At 53.8% G+C, this 17,680-nt stretch overlaps 4 protein-coding genes across 4 annotated transcripts; all 4 read left to right on the forward strand.

The window, feature by feature from the left end:
- Positions 1–5,693: 5,693 nt before the first annotated feature.
- JKF63_03538 (uncharacterized protein) lies at positions 5,694–6,056 on the forward strand (the record flags this gene model as incomplete). Its single annotated transcript, XM_067899540.1, has 1 exon — positions 5,694–6,056. One exon carries the CDS (start codon positions 5,694–5,696, stop codon positions 6,054–6,056), a length of 363 nt encoding a protein of 120 aa, XP_067755779.1.
- Positions 6,057–9,738: 3,682 nt separating this feature from the next.
- JKF63_03539 (uncharacterized protein) lies at positions 9,739–12,033 on the forward strand (the record flags this gene model as incomplete). The annotated part of the gene is made up of 1 exon (XM_067899541.1): positions 9,739–12,033. The coding sequence occupies one exon, from the start codon at positions 9,739–9,741 to the stop codon at positions 12,031–12,033; it is 2,295 nt and encodes a 764-aa protein (XP_067755780.1).
- A 949-nt stretch (positions 12,034–12,982) lies between these two features.
- JKF63_03540 (uncharacterized protein) lies at positions 12,983–14,338 on the forward strand (the record flags this gene model as incomplete). Its single annotated transcript, XM_067899542.1, has 1 exon — positions 12,983–14,338. The coding sequence occupies one exon, from the start codon at positions 12,983–12,985 to the stop codon at positions 14,336–14,338; it is 1,356 nt and encodes a 451-aa protein (XP_067755781.1).
- Positions 14,339–15,364: 1,026 nt separating this feature from the next.
- Positions 15,365–16,618, forward strand: JKF63_03541 (uncharacterized protein; the record flags this gene model as incomplete). Its single annotated transcript, XM_067899543.1, has 1 exon — positions 15,365–16,618. One exon carries the CDS (start codon positions 15,365–15,367, stop codon positions 16,616–16,618), a length of 1,254 nt encoding a protein of 417 aa, XP_067755782.1.
- Between the last annotated feature and the right edge of the window lie 1,062 nt (positions 16,619–17,680).

Raw genomic sequence — 17,680 nt, forward strand, 5'->3', positions numbered from 1 at the left:
GCTACACTACGGTGTAGGTCTACATCCGTACAGAAATAAATGTGATACGGTCCCGCTCGATTTTTCTCTGTCGTTGGCTTCACTTTTTTGCAAAAAAAATTCTTTTTGACGCTGCGCCTCACACAGTTGCCTCCCCGCCTTTTCACCGCCCCCCCTCCCCTCCCCTTCCCTCTTACATCCTCTTTTTTTTTCGCAACTGTTTTTGTGCTTAACAAAAAAAATGCGCTCGTTGTCGTGTTTTTCTCCATCCCTCTTCTCGTTTATAGTCGTAGGCGTTTTACATATATGTGTGTTCTCTCTCTCCTCCCTATTCCGTTGAGCCTGATTTTTTCTTTTTTCCTCATCGGAGGGGGGGGGGGTTGGGGTCTTCGCATGTAGTACAGTTGCTTGCAGCTGGTTTCTTCCTCTGTCTCTGCCCTCGTCATCCAGTGGCTCAAGAGGGCAGGTCCAGGAACCGTGGCAGTAAGATTGCAGCATCAGGCGCGCATGACACAGGCGGAAACAGGGCAAGGCGATGTAGAGGATGTCCTGGGCACCTGCCCTCGCGCGTCGCCAGAGTGTTCGACAACTTACGGTGGAAAAAAAACACCGATGACGCATCGACGCCAAGGGCAATGGTAGAGTTTCGGAGGCAAATAGGCAGGGTGCGCGCTAAAGCGAAAAAAAAGGGGGAAGAGGGCGCTGTGGACTGAGATGTGTATGCTTCCACCCGCCTACCTACTTGTTGTTTGCTGCTGCTTTTCCTTGCGCACAGGTATCTAAGCACATGTATAGGCGCAAGGATCTGCAATGTTTAATCTGCGGGTTTGACAGTGTCAACCATTGTGTCACCCATGCAAAAAAAAAAAAAGAAAACAGAAATCCAGAAGACAAACAGGGAAAACGCTTCCCCCCTCCCCCCCTTCCCTCTCCCCCGATCTATCCACCCACCTAAGGACAACGAAAGCGATACTTGCCCGCACTTCCTTCCCCCTGTCATTGCTGTCCATCCCTCTCGGCTTATCTTCTCCCTCGCTCGCTCGCTGGTCAATACTGCGCCCTCTCACTTTCTCGCTTTCTGCCCACGCTTACCTCACGTCATCTTGTGTATCACATCCATTTCCTTTCCCTTTACTGAACCGAAGATCTGCACAAACCCTAAAGCGCATCTTTTTGTGTGTGTGTTTTTTTTTTTTTGGGGGGGGGGGCTCTCTTGTTGTTGAATGTCGTATGGCGTCCGGCCGCTCGTTTTCTGTTTTGTTGTACATCCCGTTTTTTTCGCCTGTGGTGCCGCACACTTCACTCTCTCCCTCTCACCATCTTCCCGCACCGCTAAACGCAGAAAAAGATTTCTGTCCCACACTGAAAAAGCGCACCAGCATACCCCCTTGTAGCAGCTACCGACTTGAACGCTCTGCCCCCTCCTCACGAAGGTGTGGGTGGGTGGGTGGGTGGGTGGGGGAGGGTCACTGGTCCGTCATTGCCACATGTTTACCTTCCTTGGTGCTCTCGAAGACAACCAAGCACATCGCAACAGCACAAAGGGAAGCAGAGAGAGAGAGCGAGAGAGAGAGAGCACTCCCCCCCCCTCCATGCACCCGCACATACACTCCACAGACTTCTTTTTTGCTCTTTTTTGTGTGAATAACATTATTTCGTACACCCGTCCCCCCGAAAAAAAAACAAGACAGGTTCGTCACTGGGCACAATCATTTACACGGACTGCGCTGTAGACGAATGATTCCTTTCTTTTTCTTCCAACATGGAGCCCCTTCGCTCGTTTTTGTGTCTTGGAGTTTTACCGTGCCTCCTTTCTTTCGGTTCGTTGCCGCCGTTTGGTCTTTGTTGTTGATCGCTGTCGAGACTCTACTCATCAGTTTATACACATCTAATTTTTTTTTTTACTGCTTACGGATATTCGTTCCCGTTTTTTTCCTTCACCTCTGTGCAAATGCAACCCTTTTTTTTGTTACGCGTTCCACGTCCGTGCGCGTAGCCCACCACTGTCAACATCTATCGGCAGACATCAAAGCGCAACCCCTACAGCTGGTTCGCGCTTCCTTTCCCCTCTGCACCGGTTTCTTGCTTCCTCCCCCGCCCCCCCCCCAAAAAAAAAAAATTTTTTTTATTGCAGTAGCGCTACACCACCTTCTCTCGAGTCTGAACCTTCGTGGTATCGGAGATGCCATCAGAAGACCAGAGGCCTCCCTCAACGACCTCAACCACTTTTTTTTTCGATGGGGAGGGGAGTGAAAGGAGTAAGTGATCGTGTTACAGTTGGGGGATCAAGGTGGGGGTATGCAGTGAAGGACTTTTACGAGGAAAATTCACTTCACCTATGGGTCATCCTCTTGTCCCGTGTGAACTCATTCGTGACACTGGACATCGACACAGGGGGACACCACCACCACCACCCCGACAGTGATCGCGGATCGGGCTGATGAGAAAGGGATGGCGTCGCTGTTCCTTCTCCGACTCCCCGCTCAAGATGGAGGACAACCGGCAAAACCAACACTCGCACCTCGCGATCAGTGGAGGATACGCGACGAGGGCAAAGCGGTGGGTACACTGATGGAGAACTTTTTGCTTCTCTTTTCGGCACACACTCAAGTACATACACCCACACACAAAACCGACGGCCGTCGCGTCGTCGCGCGACGCGGGTGGATCGGTTCAGTGGTGCCACGGGGACGGATGCCGCAAAGCTTGCCGCTGAGTGGATGATGCGGTTCCTGGGACAGATCTTGACGTGAGCGCATATTGCGCGAGCCATGCCGGATAGTGTGTCGGATGTGAGGGGGCGCGACTCCTTTTTATTTTCTCGTGGATAGGCTGTACTATCTTGTAGTGGTTCCCTGTGTGGCGCTTCTGTTTGTCATTGCAGCTTCACGTTTCCCTCTGTAAGCGCATGTATTAGTATATTCATGCCGCATGTGCTGAACCTAGCGCCTGCGTTGTTTTATTCGCCAATGTTTTTTTTTTTTTTTGGCGTGTGCGTGGTCATGTCCTGATGGACTGCTCGACCTGTCCCCGTTACGGAGTCCATGGAAAGAGGTCCAGTAAGAAGAAAGTTGATAACTTGTTTGCCATGCGGAGAAGAATTCTCTTCGCGCTAACACACTTTTTCCAATCTAGGCGAAACGCCTCTGCCGCTTGTGTGGGCGCGGCGCCGTTGCGGTACTGATGCCGATGGTATATATATATGTAGCCGTGCAGCGCATGAAGCTTGCGCGTTGGGAAGTCCCCTCGACGATTTCTCGAGTAACTCTCATGCCGAGTGGCCCTCCCATTATCAAATGGCGTTGTGCGTGCTCAGCAATCCCTCCACTTTGCCCTTCGCTCATCGTTCTCTCTTTTTTCTTTGCCCTCCTCTCTCCTTTTTGGTGGACTATGGAACCCAACTATCGTGCGACACCCACCCACCCTCTCAATTATTCCCGCGTTCGCCTCTTACATCTCCACGCATTTGGACATCCTAAAGGTATAAGCGTGTCGCTTTGAACTCTCTGTCCTCTCTCACACCTCTGACACCCGACACAAACGTTGCGTATCCCTATCGCCTTCATATCTGGCTGAGTGAGCGTGCGCATACGCTTTTTTTTTCTTCTGTCATCACCACTGACACCCCCCTAATCGTCTTTTTTCTTTTTTGTTGTGCGAGGGTGTACTCCTCTTGTTGTTCGCTTATATTGTGCTCCCATTAAGCGACACGTGAGTTTTTATCCCCCACCTTTTTTTTTCTCGAGAACACACACATTTTTTTTTCTCTTCTTCCGCATTCGCAGCATTTGTGGTTCTCTTTTTCTCTCCACCTATATTTACTTTTCTCTCTCCCCTCCCCTCCCCTCCCCCCTTCCTCCACTCCCTCCTCTTCTTCCTGTGCTTTTGAAGAGGACGGAGAACGGCGATACGAGAAAAAAAAAGGAGAGAGAGAATAACCCCCAAAGTCAAAAAAAACTTAAATACCGCCCCGTACAGAAAGTCCCCCAAGGAGGCGGAATAATCGAAAAAAAAAAACGAAACAAAAAAAGGAAAAGAAAGACAAATACACACAGCGATATTGAAAAAAAAGGAAGATGATGCGGAAAAAAAACATGATGCTGCAGGCCGTGTGCCTTGTGTCGGCACTGCTGGTGTTGTCGGCTGTGGCTGCTCCTGATGGCTCTGGGAAGGTCGAGGCACCATGCATCGGTGTCGATCTCGGTACGACGTACTCGGTCGCCGGCGTGTGGCAGAAGGGTGAGGTCCACATTGTTACAAACGAGATGGGTAACCGCATCACCCCGTCTGTGGTCGCCTTCAACGATTCGGAGCGTCTCGTCGGCGATGGCGCAAAGAATCAGCTGCCACAGAACCCAGAGAACACAATTTATGCCATCAAGCGCCTGATTGGCCGCAAGTACAACGACGCTACCGTGCAGGAGGACAAGACGCTTCTGTCTTACCAGATTGTAGCAGACAAGGCGAACAAGCCGCTTGTGCAGGTGACGGTGAAGGGCGAAAAGAAGCAGTTCACCCCAGAGGAGGTGAGTGCTATGGTGCTCCAAAAGATGAAGGAGATCTCCGAAAGGTTTTTGGGCCAGAAGGTGAAGAACGCGGTCGTGACGGTGCCAGCTTACTTCAATGATGCCCAGCGCCAGGCAACAAAGGACTCCGGGAAGATCGCGGGCCTGAACGTCGTCCGTATCATCAACGAGCCGACAGCGGCAGCCATCGCCTACGGACTCAACAAAGCCGGGGAAAAGAATATTCTGGTTTTCGACCTTGGCGGTGGCACGTTCGATGTCTCTCTTTTGACGATTGACGAGGGTTTCTTTGAGGTGGTCGCGACGAATGGTAACACCCACCTCGGTGGTGAGGATTTCGATAACAACATGATGAAGTTCTTCGTGGAGGGCCTCAAGCGCAAACAGAACATCGATATCTCGAAGGATCAGAAGGCCCTCGCCCGTCTGCGCAAGGCGTGTGAGGCTGCGAAGCGTCAGCTTTCATCTCACCCCGAGGCGCGCGTGGAGGTGGACAGCCTCGTCAAGGGCGTTGACTTCAGCGAGAAAATTACGCGCGCCAAGTTCGAGGAGCTCAACATAGCGCTGTTCAAGAAAACTCTTGTGCCGGTGCAGATGGTGCTCGAGGATGCCAAGCTGAAGAAGAGCGACATCGACGAGATCGTCCTCGTCGGTGGCTCTACCCGCATTCCCAAAGTGCAGCAGCTCATTAAGGACTTCTTTGGTGGCAAGGAGCTGCACAAGGGCATCAACCCTGACGAGGCCGTCGCGTACGGTGCTGCAGTGCAGGCGGCCGTCTTGACCGGCGAGAGCGAGGTGGGCGGGAAGGTCGTGCTGGTCGATGTGATTCCCCTCTCTCTTGGCATCGAGACTGTTGGCGGCGTCATGACGAAGCTGATTGAGCGCAACACCCAGATCCCGACCAAGAAGAGTCAGATCTTCTCCACCTACCAGGACAACCAGCCAGGCGTGCTCATCCAGGTGTTCGAGGGCGAGCGCCAGATGACGAAGGACAACCGTCTGCTCGGCAAGTTCGAACTCTCTGGCATCCCACCCGCGCCGCGCGGCGTGCCACAGATTGAGGTTGCCTTCGACGTGGACGAGAATAGCATCCTGCAGGTGAGCGCGAGCGACAAGTCGTCTGGCAAGCGAGAGGAGATTACTATCACCAACGACAAGGGTCGCCTTAGCGAGGAGGAGATTGAGCGGATGGTGCGCGAGGCCGCGGAGTTTGAGGATGAGGACCGGAAGGTTCGCGAGCGCGTTGAGGCGAAGAACTCGCTGGAGAGCATCGCCTACTCACTTCGCAACCAGATCAATGACAAGGACAAGCTTGGTGAGAAGTTGGCCGCAGACGACAAGAAAGCGATTGAGGAGGCCGTGAAGAGCGCACTCGATTTCGTCGATGAGAACCCGGACGCCGACCGCGATGAGCTCGAGGCGGCTCGCGAAAAGCTGCAGAGCATAACGAACCCCATCATCCAGAAGGTGTACCAGGCTGCTGGCGGTGCTGATTTCAGTGCCGGTGCCGGTGCCGGTGCCGCGGAGGCGGAGGCGATGGACGACTTGTAAAAGGTTGTGAAGTAGCGGGTACAGGAGCGGAGTGGAGTGCGCGGAGGCAGTGCAATACATGGACTACACAGGCTTCATGATGTCCCTGCCCCCCCCCCCCTCCCCCTGTGCGAATGAGCATGTGCTCTTCTGCAGGCCGTGAAACACAGACACTTGAGCACGTGAAGAGGCTAACTGTGGTGTTGCCGTTTTCCTTGTTTGTTTCTTCCTCCATTCTCTGCACTGTGAGCTCGGTTTTGTTCCTCGCATCTGTGTAAATGAGTGTAATGGGGCGGAGGTTTCTTTCGCCGGTCGACGCAAGCCGCGTGCATCTCTTTTCCTCCGTTTTCATCGCGATCTACTGTATTACTCTAAAACTGTGTAGTGTGTGTGTTGTGTGTGTGTGTGTGCCGTATGTCTGCGGTTGTGATGGCTGGCTACATTTTTTCGCTCAGTTTTCAACTCGTTGCTGACTCGCCCTATCACGGCTTCCTTCTCTCCCCCTCCCCTTCCTCCCTCCGTTCACACACATACACGCATCTGCTCAGAAGATTGAGATTTAGGGCAGAGAGACGCGGAGGCAAAGGGGGGGGGGAGGGTGCATTGCGATCTAGCGAGGCGGAGATGCGAGAAGACTCCAAGAAGGGATTAGGCGCCATGATGAACGCATATATATACATATATATATATATGTAAAGTTATGGAAGGCAAACCGAAGCGCAAGGGAGAGAGTACCCCACATATTTACCCACGCTCTTCTTTTTTTGCCGCTGTGCCCGTACTCCCCTCCTCTAAGAAGAAAATTGTCGGACGAGTTTTTGTATTTTAAACTTCTTCAGTAGTACTGGCACCTGCGCAGATCAACTCGTACACTCACACACACACGCACACACACACGCGCGTAAAAAAAAACTTTGGGTCTCGGTGGGTTCTGGACATTCCCCCTTTTCTCTTACAATAGCAGCCTCTCTGGTGTCCGTTTCTTTTTTTTCACTTTGTTTTTCATCTATATTTATTTTTCGAGTACAGCTACACACACACGCACACGCACAGATGTGCACACACAACTTCTTGTGTGATGGGTACTAGATTAACACGGGGGAAAAAAGAGACGAAAAAAGAAAAAGGCAGTACAAGAGATATATTCCATGTACATATATATGTGTATATATATGTATCTATCTATATTTACGTATATATGTATATGGTGATGCATGTACACATCTAATACATATATACGTATATATACATATATGTATATAAATATATATATACATGAATTATAGATCTTTTTGGGCTTTGTTCTGCGCTTTTCTTGTATTCATTTCCCTGGCTATCTTTGTTTTCTTTTGTTTGTTTGTTTTGGATTCTACACACACACACATACACACACGCGCGCACACATGCACATACATTGACACGCATGGGTTTGGCACTCTTCATTTTCTCAGGTATCGTTGTCCGATCCTCACGTTTGTCTCTCTGTCGGAACATCTCTTGTCCTCTCTCCCCACTTTTTCTCCATTCTGAGGCTGTTGAATACCCCGCACATGTGAGCCAAACGCACTGCACAACATGCATGAGGCGCTCCGTGGGAGCATAAGCAGCCGCAGCCACTAAGAGGGCGAGAACAGTGGTGACGTTGCAGTTACCGAGGTGTCGGGTCGATGCGATTTGTTCAACTCCGGTGTGCCCTTCGTGTCAATCTGTACTGTTCCCTCTGTTTGCTCTGTTGTGTGTGTGTTTGCTTTTTTCGCCTGGCATGGCTGTGCCTGCTTCTCCCGTACGTACGCGTATATATTTGTGTGTGTGTGTGTGTGTGTGTACTAATCCGCCTTGTCGCCCCCTCCCTCCCTTCCACCCCACCCCCACCCCCTTTCCCCGTTCGCTTTTGCTGTCTCCCCCGTCTCGAGTTTACTGTGGTCATAATTTTCCTCTTCGGTATTCCCCCCGATTTGTGATGTCGGTGTATACGGGCGGTCTTTTTCTTTCAAGTGCGCGTCTGTGTTGCGTTTATTGGCGTGTGTGTGTGTTTTTTTTTTAGGCGGGATGGGGAGGCGGAGAGGTTTATTTGATTGCTTGTTCGTTTCCCGGTGTAAGTAAACGGTATGTGTGTGTGTGTGTGTGTGTGTGGATGGGCTTCTGGTCCCGCCCTTAACTTCTACCAGGATGCTGATCAGTGCGCGCATCATGAAGAAGTATCACCCCTCCCCCCCACCCCACCACGCACCCTCCCCTCCCCTCTCCTTCCCTCCATCCCCAAACAAGTACTGACACTAACAAAAAACTTACAGCAACATATAAGAGAGATGCGAAGAAAGAACAACAAAAACAACAAAAAAACAGTAAAAAAAAGGCCCTCCTGTTATGCGCAAACTTAAAACCAAAGACACTTAATTTGTGATGACCACCAATGGCGTGTACCTTTTTTTTTGCGGATGACAAGCGGCGCGCAAGCGGAGGGAGAGAAGGAGCGGGTGCACCAGCCAAAAAAAAAGTGAGAAGAGGCAGGGTACAGAGTTTGAGACCGCTCCCATAGCATGAGAGCGCCACTCGTGAGCTCCCTTCTTCCATGGAGGTTTGTGTGTGTGTGCACGATAGAGACGGAGGAGGGGTCCGCACGATAAAGATCTCCGAACCCTATCGAACCGTAGTTCTCGATCTCCTCCTGACCCCCTCCTACTTATTCGCGCGCGGCCACGTGTACCTCTCGCCGAAGTGCGTCTGTGCCTCGTGCCTCCTTCTCTGACTGGCTACTGAATCGTCTGCGCGCCATTCTGCGATGACACAGACAATCTCACGACTGTGTCTTCCAATGCTTCCACTCTCGCCTCTGTTCAATCCCTTATCCACCCCCTCTTTTTCTAGTATTTGGCTTGTATCCTTTTGAACTCGCCTCTCACGCTTATTGACACACACACACACACACACACACACACACACAGGAAGTAACCTCCCCCCTATTCCATAACCTGCAATGACGGGGTAGAGTGAGCAACCACAACTTTGCGTGACATGAATCAGAAAAAAGCGGGAAAAAAGGGAGCTAAGAGCGTACGCACAAAACGACAGCAAGCGTGAACATATTTGAGAAGCGATGAAGCACATCATCATTTGTAGCGTTGTCCACATGTCATCTGCACAGAAATGTCCACGCACCACCATTCTGTAGGCTCTTCTTGCTCCTCCTCTCTCCATACACACACACACACACACACCTGAGCGCTCTCTCTATCTCGGCTCTTTTCTTCTGGTACTATGCACACACACGAACAAAAATGCCCCCCTTCCCCCCCTCCCCCCCGATCTGCGACTGCATCACCGCTATTTCCCCACTCCTTTCATTCCTTACCCCCCCCCCCCCTCTTTCCCATCCGTGCAAGTGTGCTCGATTTTTCTCACCAGTGACACCTTGAGAGAGACACCCACAAAAACAACTGTATATATATATATAGTTTTTATATAGATATATGTGTAGGTTGGTATGATATTCTTCATATCTCTTGCCTGGTTGCCTTCTCTCGAAACCAGCTCATCCGATCAACTCGTCCGTCACGACTTCTGTCGCTCTCTGTCGGGCGTAGGGTCAGACGCGATTCACTCTTACTGCTCACCGCCCCCCCCCCCCCCTTCCCTCAACGGGTAACCCCCTCCCCCGGATAATTACTCGGCACTCTGATCATCTTGCCAAGTGCCTTCGCACATGTATTACCATGCGCCGTTCGATATAGCAAACAGGAGCGTGTCGAGTGCCGTTCACGGTGCTTGTGGTGCCAGCAGTGCTGCCGCCTCGCCGCCGCTCCCCGCATTCTCAGGCCCCCCCGGGGACGGTAGTAGCCGAAGCGGTGGCGGCATCACCGTAGGCGAAGGTCTGCTGAATGGCCGTCGTCTTGTAGTGAGAGTGGCTGCCCCGCCGACGGCGAGTGTAACGCCTGCAGTCTCTACTCCCATGAACGCCACTGGGGGCACCGTTGCCACTGCAAGTCGTTGGCCCTCAGGAGACAACCCCCCTCTGAATTTGGACAGTGGCTTGCATGTAAACCCTTCTCACTCCCCTACAGTGAAATCGCCCACCTCCACGACAAATGCCCCGGCTGGCATGGCCGGCGCCTCTTCTGGCTATGGTAAAGGCATCGTCCGCATCAGCGAGCTCCGGCGACAAGGCGTGCTCTCCGTGGAATCGGGCCTGCGGCTTGCCACCCTCCCAAGCAGTCGCCCAGTGACCACAGCGGCATCCAATCACAGCAACGGCATAGCGGATGGTGCGGCAAACCTTGACACTGACATCCCTTCCCGAGACTCGGTGCAAGCTGGCACGACCGCGCCGCGGCGTACACCGCGCCGCGGGCCGGCACCGCAGGGGGCAGTCGTCTCCTCACCTTTGTCCTCAAGGCGAACACGTGGGGGTCGTGGCAGTGCAACCCCAGGTGACAGTGGCCATCGTCGTGGGCGTGGCGGTCGAAGTAGCCGCTCGCGGGCGTCCGCAGATGTTACACTGCGCGAGGACGGCCAGTTGTGTGATCATCGGTGGTACACCGCACGTGGGCGCCGCTGTTTTGTGTACGATGGCCGCACGTACACCGGATCCAGTGCCCATCGGATGTGGGAAAAGGTGAAGGAAGCGGCACGGAGGCGGGATCTAACCCAGTCACAGCGTGCTGTGACAGCGTTGCACGCAGCTGCTACGCCACATTCTCGTACGCGAACAAACACCGGCCCCACGTATCGAACGACACTAGCGCCCGATGCGGTATCACGCCTGCACCAAGCTTCAGCTCGTGCGCGTTCCGCTGCGGAGCACGCTTTTTTATCCCAGCAAAAGGCACTGAGGTCGACGTCGACTTCCCAGAAATCTACCCTTGAGGCAACCGCGCCCGTCTCGACACGGGTGCCGGATGAGTGGCGGACCTTGATGGAGGAGTTGGGCGTGCTGTCTGACAACGAAACTGAAGCGAATGCAATCGGCAGGGCAGGACAGCACTCGGGCGTAACTGGCGACCCGCAGCTTCCGCAGCGCACTCGCTCGGTCTTGTCGCACGCTGCACCGCCGCGCTGTGATGCTATTTCTGCCAACAGCACCAACGCGGAGGGTGTGATTGAGATCAGCGACAGCGATGCGACTAACGAGGACACCATCGGCTCAGATTCTGGCGCCTCTGGCGATTCCCCACCAACGATATCACCTGCGGAGGGGAACACCGAGGCTCATCATGAGGGCCCCATTACGGCCAAGGTCAGGACAGCTCCTCCACTCGAGTGGCCTTTCACATCTTACTTCAGCGATGTGAGCAGCGGGTGGTCCTCGACGTCATCTCCCACACAGTCACCTGCTCACCCATCCGCGCCACAACCAAGCCGCTCGCCGAAGCGGAAGCGAGTGAAGAATGAGCCAACCAGGGTCTTTGCTGACCTCTCCACCAAATCCACGCCGGCACGCATTTCTAGCTACCACGGGGTGCAGGTGGTAGAGCAGGGCGGCTGGATGTACCCGGTGGAGGTGTACACGTTACAGCAGCAGCAGCAACAGCAGCGGAAAGGTGAAAAGGTGGCACAGAAGTTACCGAGCGCGGTCTCTTTTGGTCCACTGAGAGGCGTGAAGAGTGACTGCGATCCTCCTTCAATGGCCTGCAGTGCTGAGGACGTGCCCTTGGCGGATCTATACAGAGATAAGGTGATTGCTTGCATCAATACCACCCCGGCGGAGCCATCTTCTCATCTTGTCCCACCGCCGGTACCCTTAAGCTCATCCAACCCACCTGCGGGGCTAACTGTTGTGAGTGGGAACGGCGCGACTGTCCCGGCACGTCCCTCTACGGTCTCAGGTGCGATCCAGCCACGTCTTCTCAGTACCTCCTCTGCCCGCTCAATTGACGCTGGTAAGGGCGCTGCTTCGGCGTTTTTGGGTGCTGACGACAACCTCGACGACTTCGACACCGCTGACCTCGCTGACATGTTCGTTACGGGAGAGGAAATTGGCGGTGTCCGGTACGAATTTTGAAACACACACGAAAAAGACATCAACAACAGTATGCTGGAGCTCTGCATCACCACCTCCAAACGGGACCACCACCATTCCCCCCCTCCCCTCCCCCCCACACACATACACACGCACAACATAATAATCCCCTCTCATCCCCCGTGCCCGAAAAAGGAGGCAGCATCTAAACTCCCAATCAGGCTCTACACGAGAGTGACACCTGCACAAAAGCAGAGAACATCGATGGTGAGCGGGGGAGGGGGAACAGATAAAATTGGAGGGTCCAGTCAGTGACATGTCCAGATGCGTCGTGAAATTTGTGCTGAATGCGCACCTTCTTTTTTTTTTGGTGGTGGGGGGGATGGGGGCATTGGACAGTACTCACCGAGGCCTCGAGAAAGTAACACCTTGTCGGTCTGCCCCAATGGTGACCGCAGAAACCTTACGTATTTTTTTTTCGAATGTGCGTGTGTGTGTGTGCGTGTGTGTGGCGGAGGGAACCGACCAAAGCGTCGAACAAGTTGTTCGGCAGTTTTCTGAAGAGAACGGACACGTGGCGGCGGTCGTTTGAGCTAGGCTGCGCACTCCGCTCCTCAGCGGTGCACTCAAAGTTAATGAAATGTTATCCGTTGCTTTCTTTTCTCTCCCCCCTCTCCCCGGCTGCCCTTTTTTTCTTGCGGCTCACTTCATCTTGTCTTCTCACGACATCAAATATATTTAGCTCCCCTCAACCCCACCTCCCCTCCCCCTACACACACACACACACACACACAACCTTTCCACCAAAGCAGGGCTTCTCCACAGACTCTCACGTCCCATTGCCCCCCCCCCCTTCAGGCCTACAGGAAGGGAGGCACACGCGCTTGCGCTTCTCTTTTTGTTTTTGTTTTCCTCTGCTCGCAAATTGTGGTGTGCCACAAATCTGCCTTACCTGTGGGTGCACCCCCCCGCCCCCCCCGGGCCCAAGACAATGAGTACTCCTGAAAATTCTCCAGTAGGCAAGTGGGTGATTGTACGCTCTGATCGTCATGTCGTCTCGGTGGACAAGACCGACCACGCATACATACTAGGTCGCGAGCGCCGACTGCCGTCTGCGCAGCTGCTTTCGGATAAGTACGCATCACGGAAACACATAGTGGTGATATGGCATCCTCCATACCTCTGCATGATCCAAGAGGGAAAGAACCCGTCATTTATTGGACCCAGCTGCACGCCTGTCCCCGCGTTCTCCAACGACGCTGCGGTCACTTCAGGAGAGAGCACGCCACTTTCCTGGGAGCACGCGCAGCTGCGTTTCGCTGCTATGGCTGACGTAAAAGAGGCCACAACGCACCTGTCCGCCGGCCACGTAATCACAGTCAACGTTCCGGTGTGTGACCCGATGACAGTCACGCAACCTCCTGATCGACATTCGATTGACGCAGCGACGGTGCACTTTCCTGAGGAGCTAGGCTTGCCAACGCTGACGGTGCGCTTTGAAGGGGCCGATGATGGCACACGTGAGGGTGCCACAGCGGCAGTGACCACAAAGACAACAGCAGAGATGCTCGCTGTGCCATCGGCTAGAACACTCGATGGAGATGACGACGACGAGTTTAGCAATGGGGGGAGAGAAGTTGGGATGTGCTCTACTGCTAGGGCCGAGGACAGCGAGGGTGGATCGGCAGCGGCTGGAGGTGCGAAACCGGTGTGGAGTGGTCTCCTGGATGTGGCGCTCCAGCAGCAGCACCGATCGCAGAAAACGTCGTGCTCATCACCGGCGACGCAAGCAAGCGAGGGTCGATTGGCGCCTCAAGGGACCCCCGCAGCAGCTGATCCTCTGCCGCACGAGATAGGATCCTGGGAGTGGAAAAAAGTGCGGAAGGGTGGGGACGACGACCCCAAGTCGTGGTCCAAATACAGCCGTGCCGTGGAAGAGCTTCTGGAGAAAGCATACAAAGACATCTCAATTGTGAAGATCGAGATCCCTGATTCAGTCATGTTCGGCAAAAGGGATGCATCAGGCTGCACCTATGGTGTGTGCTTCGCCGAGAAGGCGCTTGGTGGGGCAATGGTCCAGTATTCTATCGAGAATCCCGGCAAGTTCTGCGTAATCCGTCGCACCGGAGGGCCCCTGGTGGATCGAAGACGTGCAAAGACGGCGCACGTCATTCCATCGCCTTCTTCGTCAGAGCAGGATGAGAGCGAGACAGAGGAGAGCCTCAGCGAGGCTTCGGACTCTGAGAGTATTGTGTCCTCTTCTTCCGCCTCGTCTTCCTCATCGACCAGCAGTAGCAGCAGCGACGATAGTGAAGCGCCTCGAAAGAAAAGGCTGCGCCGCCACTAGGCTCCCGAGGTGCGCAGGCGTGTCTGCAGGTGTGCGTTCGTCCGCTCACGTGCCCCCTCGGGGAGGTGGGAGGGGGATGGAAGGAAGCAGAACACCAGGGGATTCTGGGTAAATCTTCGGTTGCCTTGTGGTGGAAACGGTGCTAACGGAACGGTACACTTTTTTTTCTACCGCTTTTTTTTTTCTGCGGTGTTGTCTATAACGGCTTTGTGCGCAACGCTTTAATCTTGGACTCCTGGTAGCAGCTGATGCAGCACTTGCCGTTATCTGGTGCCTAATGCGTTTGGAGTTCTTCCCGCCCCCCCCTCCTCTTCGATATATTCGTTCCGTTTTTGCTTCCCGTCCTTGAAGGAGCTGAATAGATAAAGGAGTCCAGAAGTCTCTCGGATGGATGACAGGGGCGCAGGCACACTGTTCTCCAAGATCGAGGCTCCGGCAGTGACCGCCATTTCCCTTCCCCTTTCCTCCACCCATGCGGTATCCCGTACTTGTTGGTTTGTGCCTCTAAGATTGGACAGCTACGCGTCTGTCGCCATTCCCTTCGTGTCGTGGCCCCCCCCTTTTTCCCGCCACCACGGCTGTGCCTCTCTTGCCCCTCTTCTTCCGGTTCTCGTTTTTTTTTTTGGGGGGGGGAGGGGAGTGGTATTTGGCAAAGATGAGAACAGACTCGCCATTTGCCGATATCACATGACTCTCACCCCAAAACTCTGCTTCATTTCTTTGATTTGGAAGCGCAGCGTCAACGTTTTTGTCATCACGCTGCTCTTCGGTCAGTTATTCCAAAAATGAGGGCGTGTGGTCATTTTTCCTCATGACATTCCCTCCCTCTTCCCTCTCCCCCTTCTCTCTCTCGCTATATATATATATATTTGGAACACCGTCACTGAGAGGTGTAACCCTCTCCACCGCCCTGAGCATATTTTCCCTCACATTGGATGTGCTGGTTGGTCGTTGTCATATCTCCCTGCACGCGCTGACCGCCTTGAGTGTCGTGCGTGGTGTACTACGACTTTATACCGAAGCCTAATGAGCGGCTTCTTTCGGCTCACAGCACGCAGGGTAAACACCCCGGCTGGCATCGAACCCTGTGAGCTGGGGGAGTCCCCTACGTGGGACGACGAACACCAGGTGCTGTGGTGGATCGATATCCTTGGCGAGGCCCTGTACATCGGCCAGCCAGGGGAAAACAGCCCGTGCGACTTTGACCGCGTTGTGAAGCTGCCCCTTCACGGACACCGCCCTGGGTTCATTGTGCACGCCAGTGCTGCCGATGTGACCAGTGGTGGTGACGCCAACAAGCCGGCGCTGCGCTGCGCCGCTCCGTATCATGCCATTTGGGGATCGCAGCAGGGCCTCTTTTATACTTGTTATTCGACCAGCCTGCCATGGCACACCACGGCACAGCCCATACGGCATCCACCGCTGAGTGTCTCATCGACAGTACAGCACTGCCGAATAGCCCACTTCCCACAGTCTCTTTTCCAGCCCCAGGGAGGAGGGCGGGTCTACCGGTTTAACGATGGAAAGGTCGGCCCTGACGGCTCTCTCTGGTGTGGTGGTATGATGGAGCGTACACGCAGCTTTCCTAAACGCGACCGGGAGTCTGGACTTCTACTGCAGTGGATCGCTGGAGACTCCGCAAGGACACCGTCGCTATCCACGCCCTCAATGGCGAGTAATGGCTTCTCTGTCGGGGTGCCCAATGTGACTGTGTCCAACGGGATTGGGTGGTCTCCAGCTGGGGATGTCTTGTATCATATCGACACACCGGCCGCCGTCATTCGCGCATACCCGTACCGAGGCGCACGAATGGCTGACGGCTCAGCCGGGGCCCTCCAGAAGGGAGGGGGTGTAAAGGAAGGGGGGCATGTGTACTGGGCTTTGCCCGACGCTTTGAGAAAACGCGGTGCCACACTTGACGGGCTGTGTGTGGACACGTGCGGGGCGGTGTGGGTGGCACTGGCGGGCATCGGCGAGGTGGTACGCCTGCAGGCCGGTAAGGCTGGCGGCAATGTTGCAGAGGATGTCTCTATCACTGGCGTAGTCAGGCTACCGGAGGTGTCCCTAAGCACAAGCTGCTGCTTTGGCGGCGATGACCTGACAACGCTTTACATTACCACCGCCCGCGGCACCTCAAAGGAGGCGGTGGCTTCCTGCAACCAGGGTGGCGCCGGGTGGATCTATGCGGCTAACCTGAAAGGCATTGCCAAGGGCATGCCCGCATCACGACTGCGTTTGCCGGTGTCAAGGCTGTCCATTTCGAATCAGCACCACCTATAGCACCTATCTTGGGCCGCTCACGAAGAGCTCCTGCTCGTGTGTAGACACGCGTCTGAGTGTGTGTGTGTGTGTGTATGTTTTCGTATGAAAACATTATATATATATATATATATGTACCTGAACACACAGGCACACACATCTCCGCAGGATGACTCACCCGCACAACCCCTATTTTACCGTTATTTTTTTGTCCCTCCTCCCTCTGCTTTTCTATGACTGTCATGCACGGCGGCTGAGTGGTGGCAAGATCAGCATGCGAACACCAACGAGAAAGAGAAAACACGCACACCCACATTTTTCAGTTAGCAGAGGGACATAAAAGGGCACCCACAGGCCAAGGAGTGTCGCTTGCTTGCAAAAAAAAGGGGGAACAACGGAGAAAAGCTATACAGTTGCTTCTTCCGTCAGCATCGACGGCTGTTGAAGTGATTTGGTGTCATTTGTGCTTCACAGGGAAGCGCCCGACAGGGTGGGGGAGAAAAAAAGGGATGGAGGGTGGCGGCTGTCTCTTTTTAGCCCCCCCCCCCTCCGCCTGAGCGCGATGGAAGGTGCGAAGGCAAGGACCTGCATACGTGGCGAGCAGCACATTCAATGTTTGGAGTGGAGACGCAGATGACATTAGTACAACCCTTTAGTTGACTCACCTGGGGACTTCATTTAACATTTTTTGATCCCCTCTGTGCCCCTTCACCTAATCTCTCCCCCTTCTCCCCGTTCCCTATCGTTATGTAAATATGGCCCTGCGTGTTCATTGTATATCACGTCATTCGTTTCGTTCTCTGCAACTACCCTACCTCTTTCACACACATACACACACACATCTTAGCAGTTATCATCATTGATTTCAAAAACTCGTTTTTTTTTTGTGATACTTCCCTCCTCCTTCCCCCCTCTTTTTTTTTCAACTTGCCGTTTTGTTTTGTGTTTCTTATTGTGGGGGTGGTGGGGCTCCTCTCGTTGTTGCTGTTTGGTCTCCCGTACTCGGCGCGCTTCCCTTTTTTTTGTAATTCCCCTTTCCCACCAAAGATATCTCCCTTTCTCGACCCGTGGCTTTCGCCCTCC

The sequence above is a fragment of the Porcisia hertigi genome, chromosome 28 (assembly GCF_017918235.1).
Source record: "Porcisia hertigi strain C119 chromosome 28, whole genome shotgun sequence".
NCBI lineage: Eukaryota > Euglenozoa > Kinetoplastea > Trypanosomatida > Trypanosomatidae > Porcisia > Porcisia hertigi.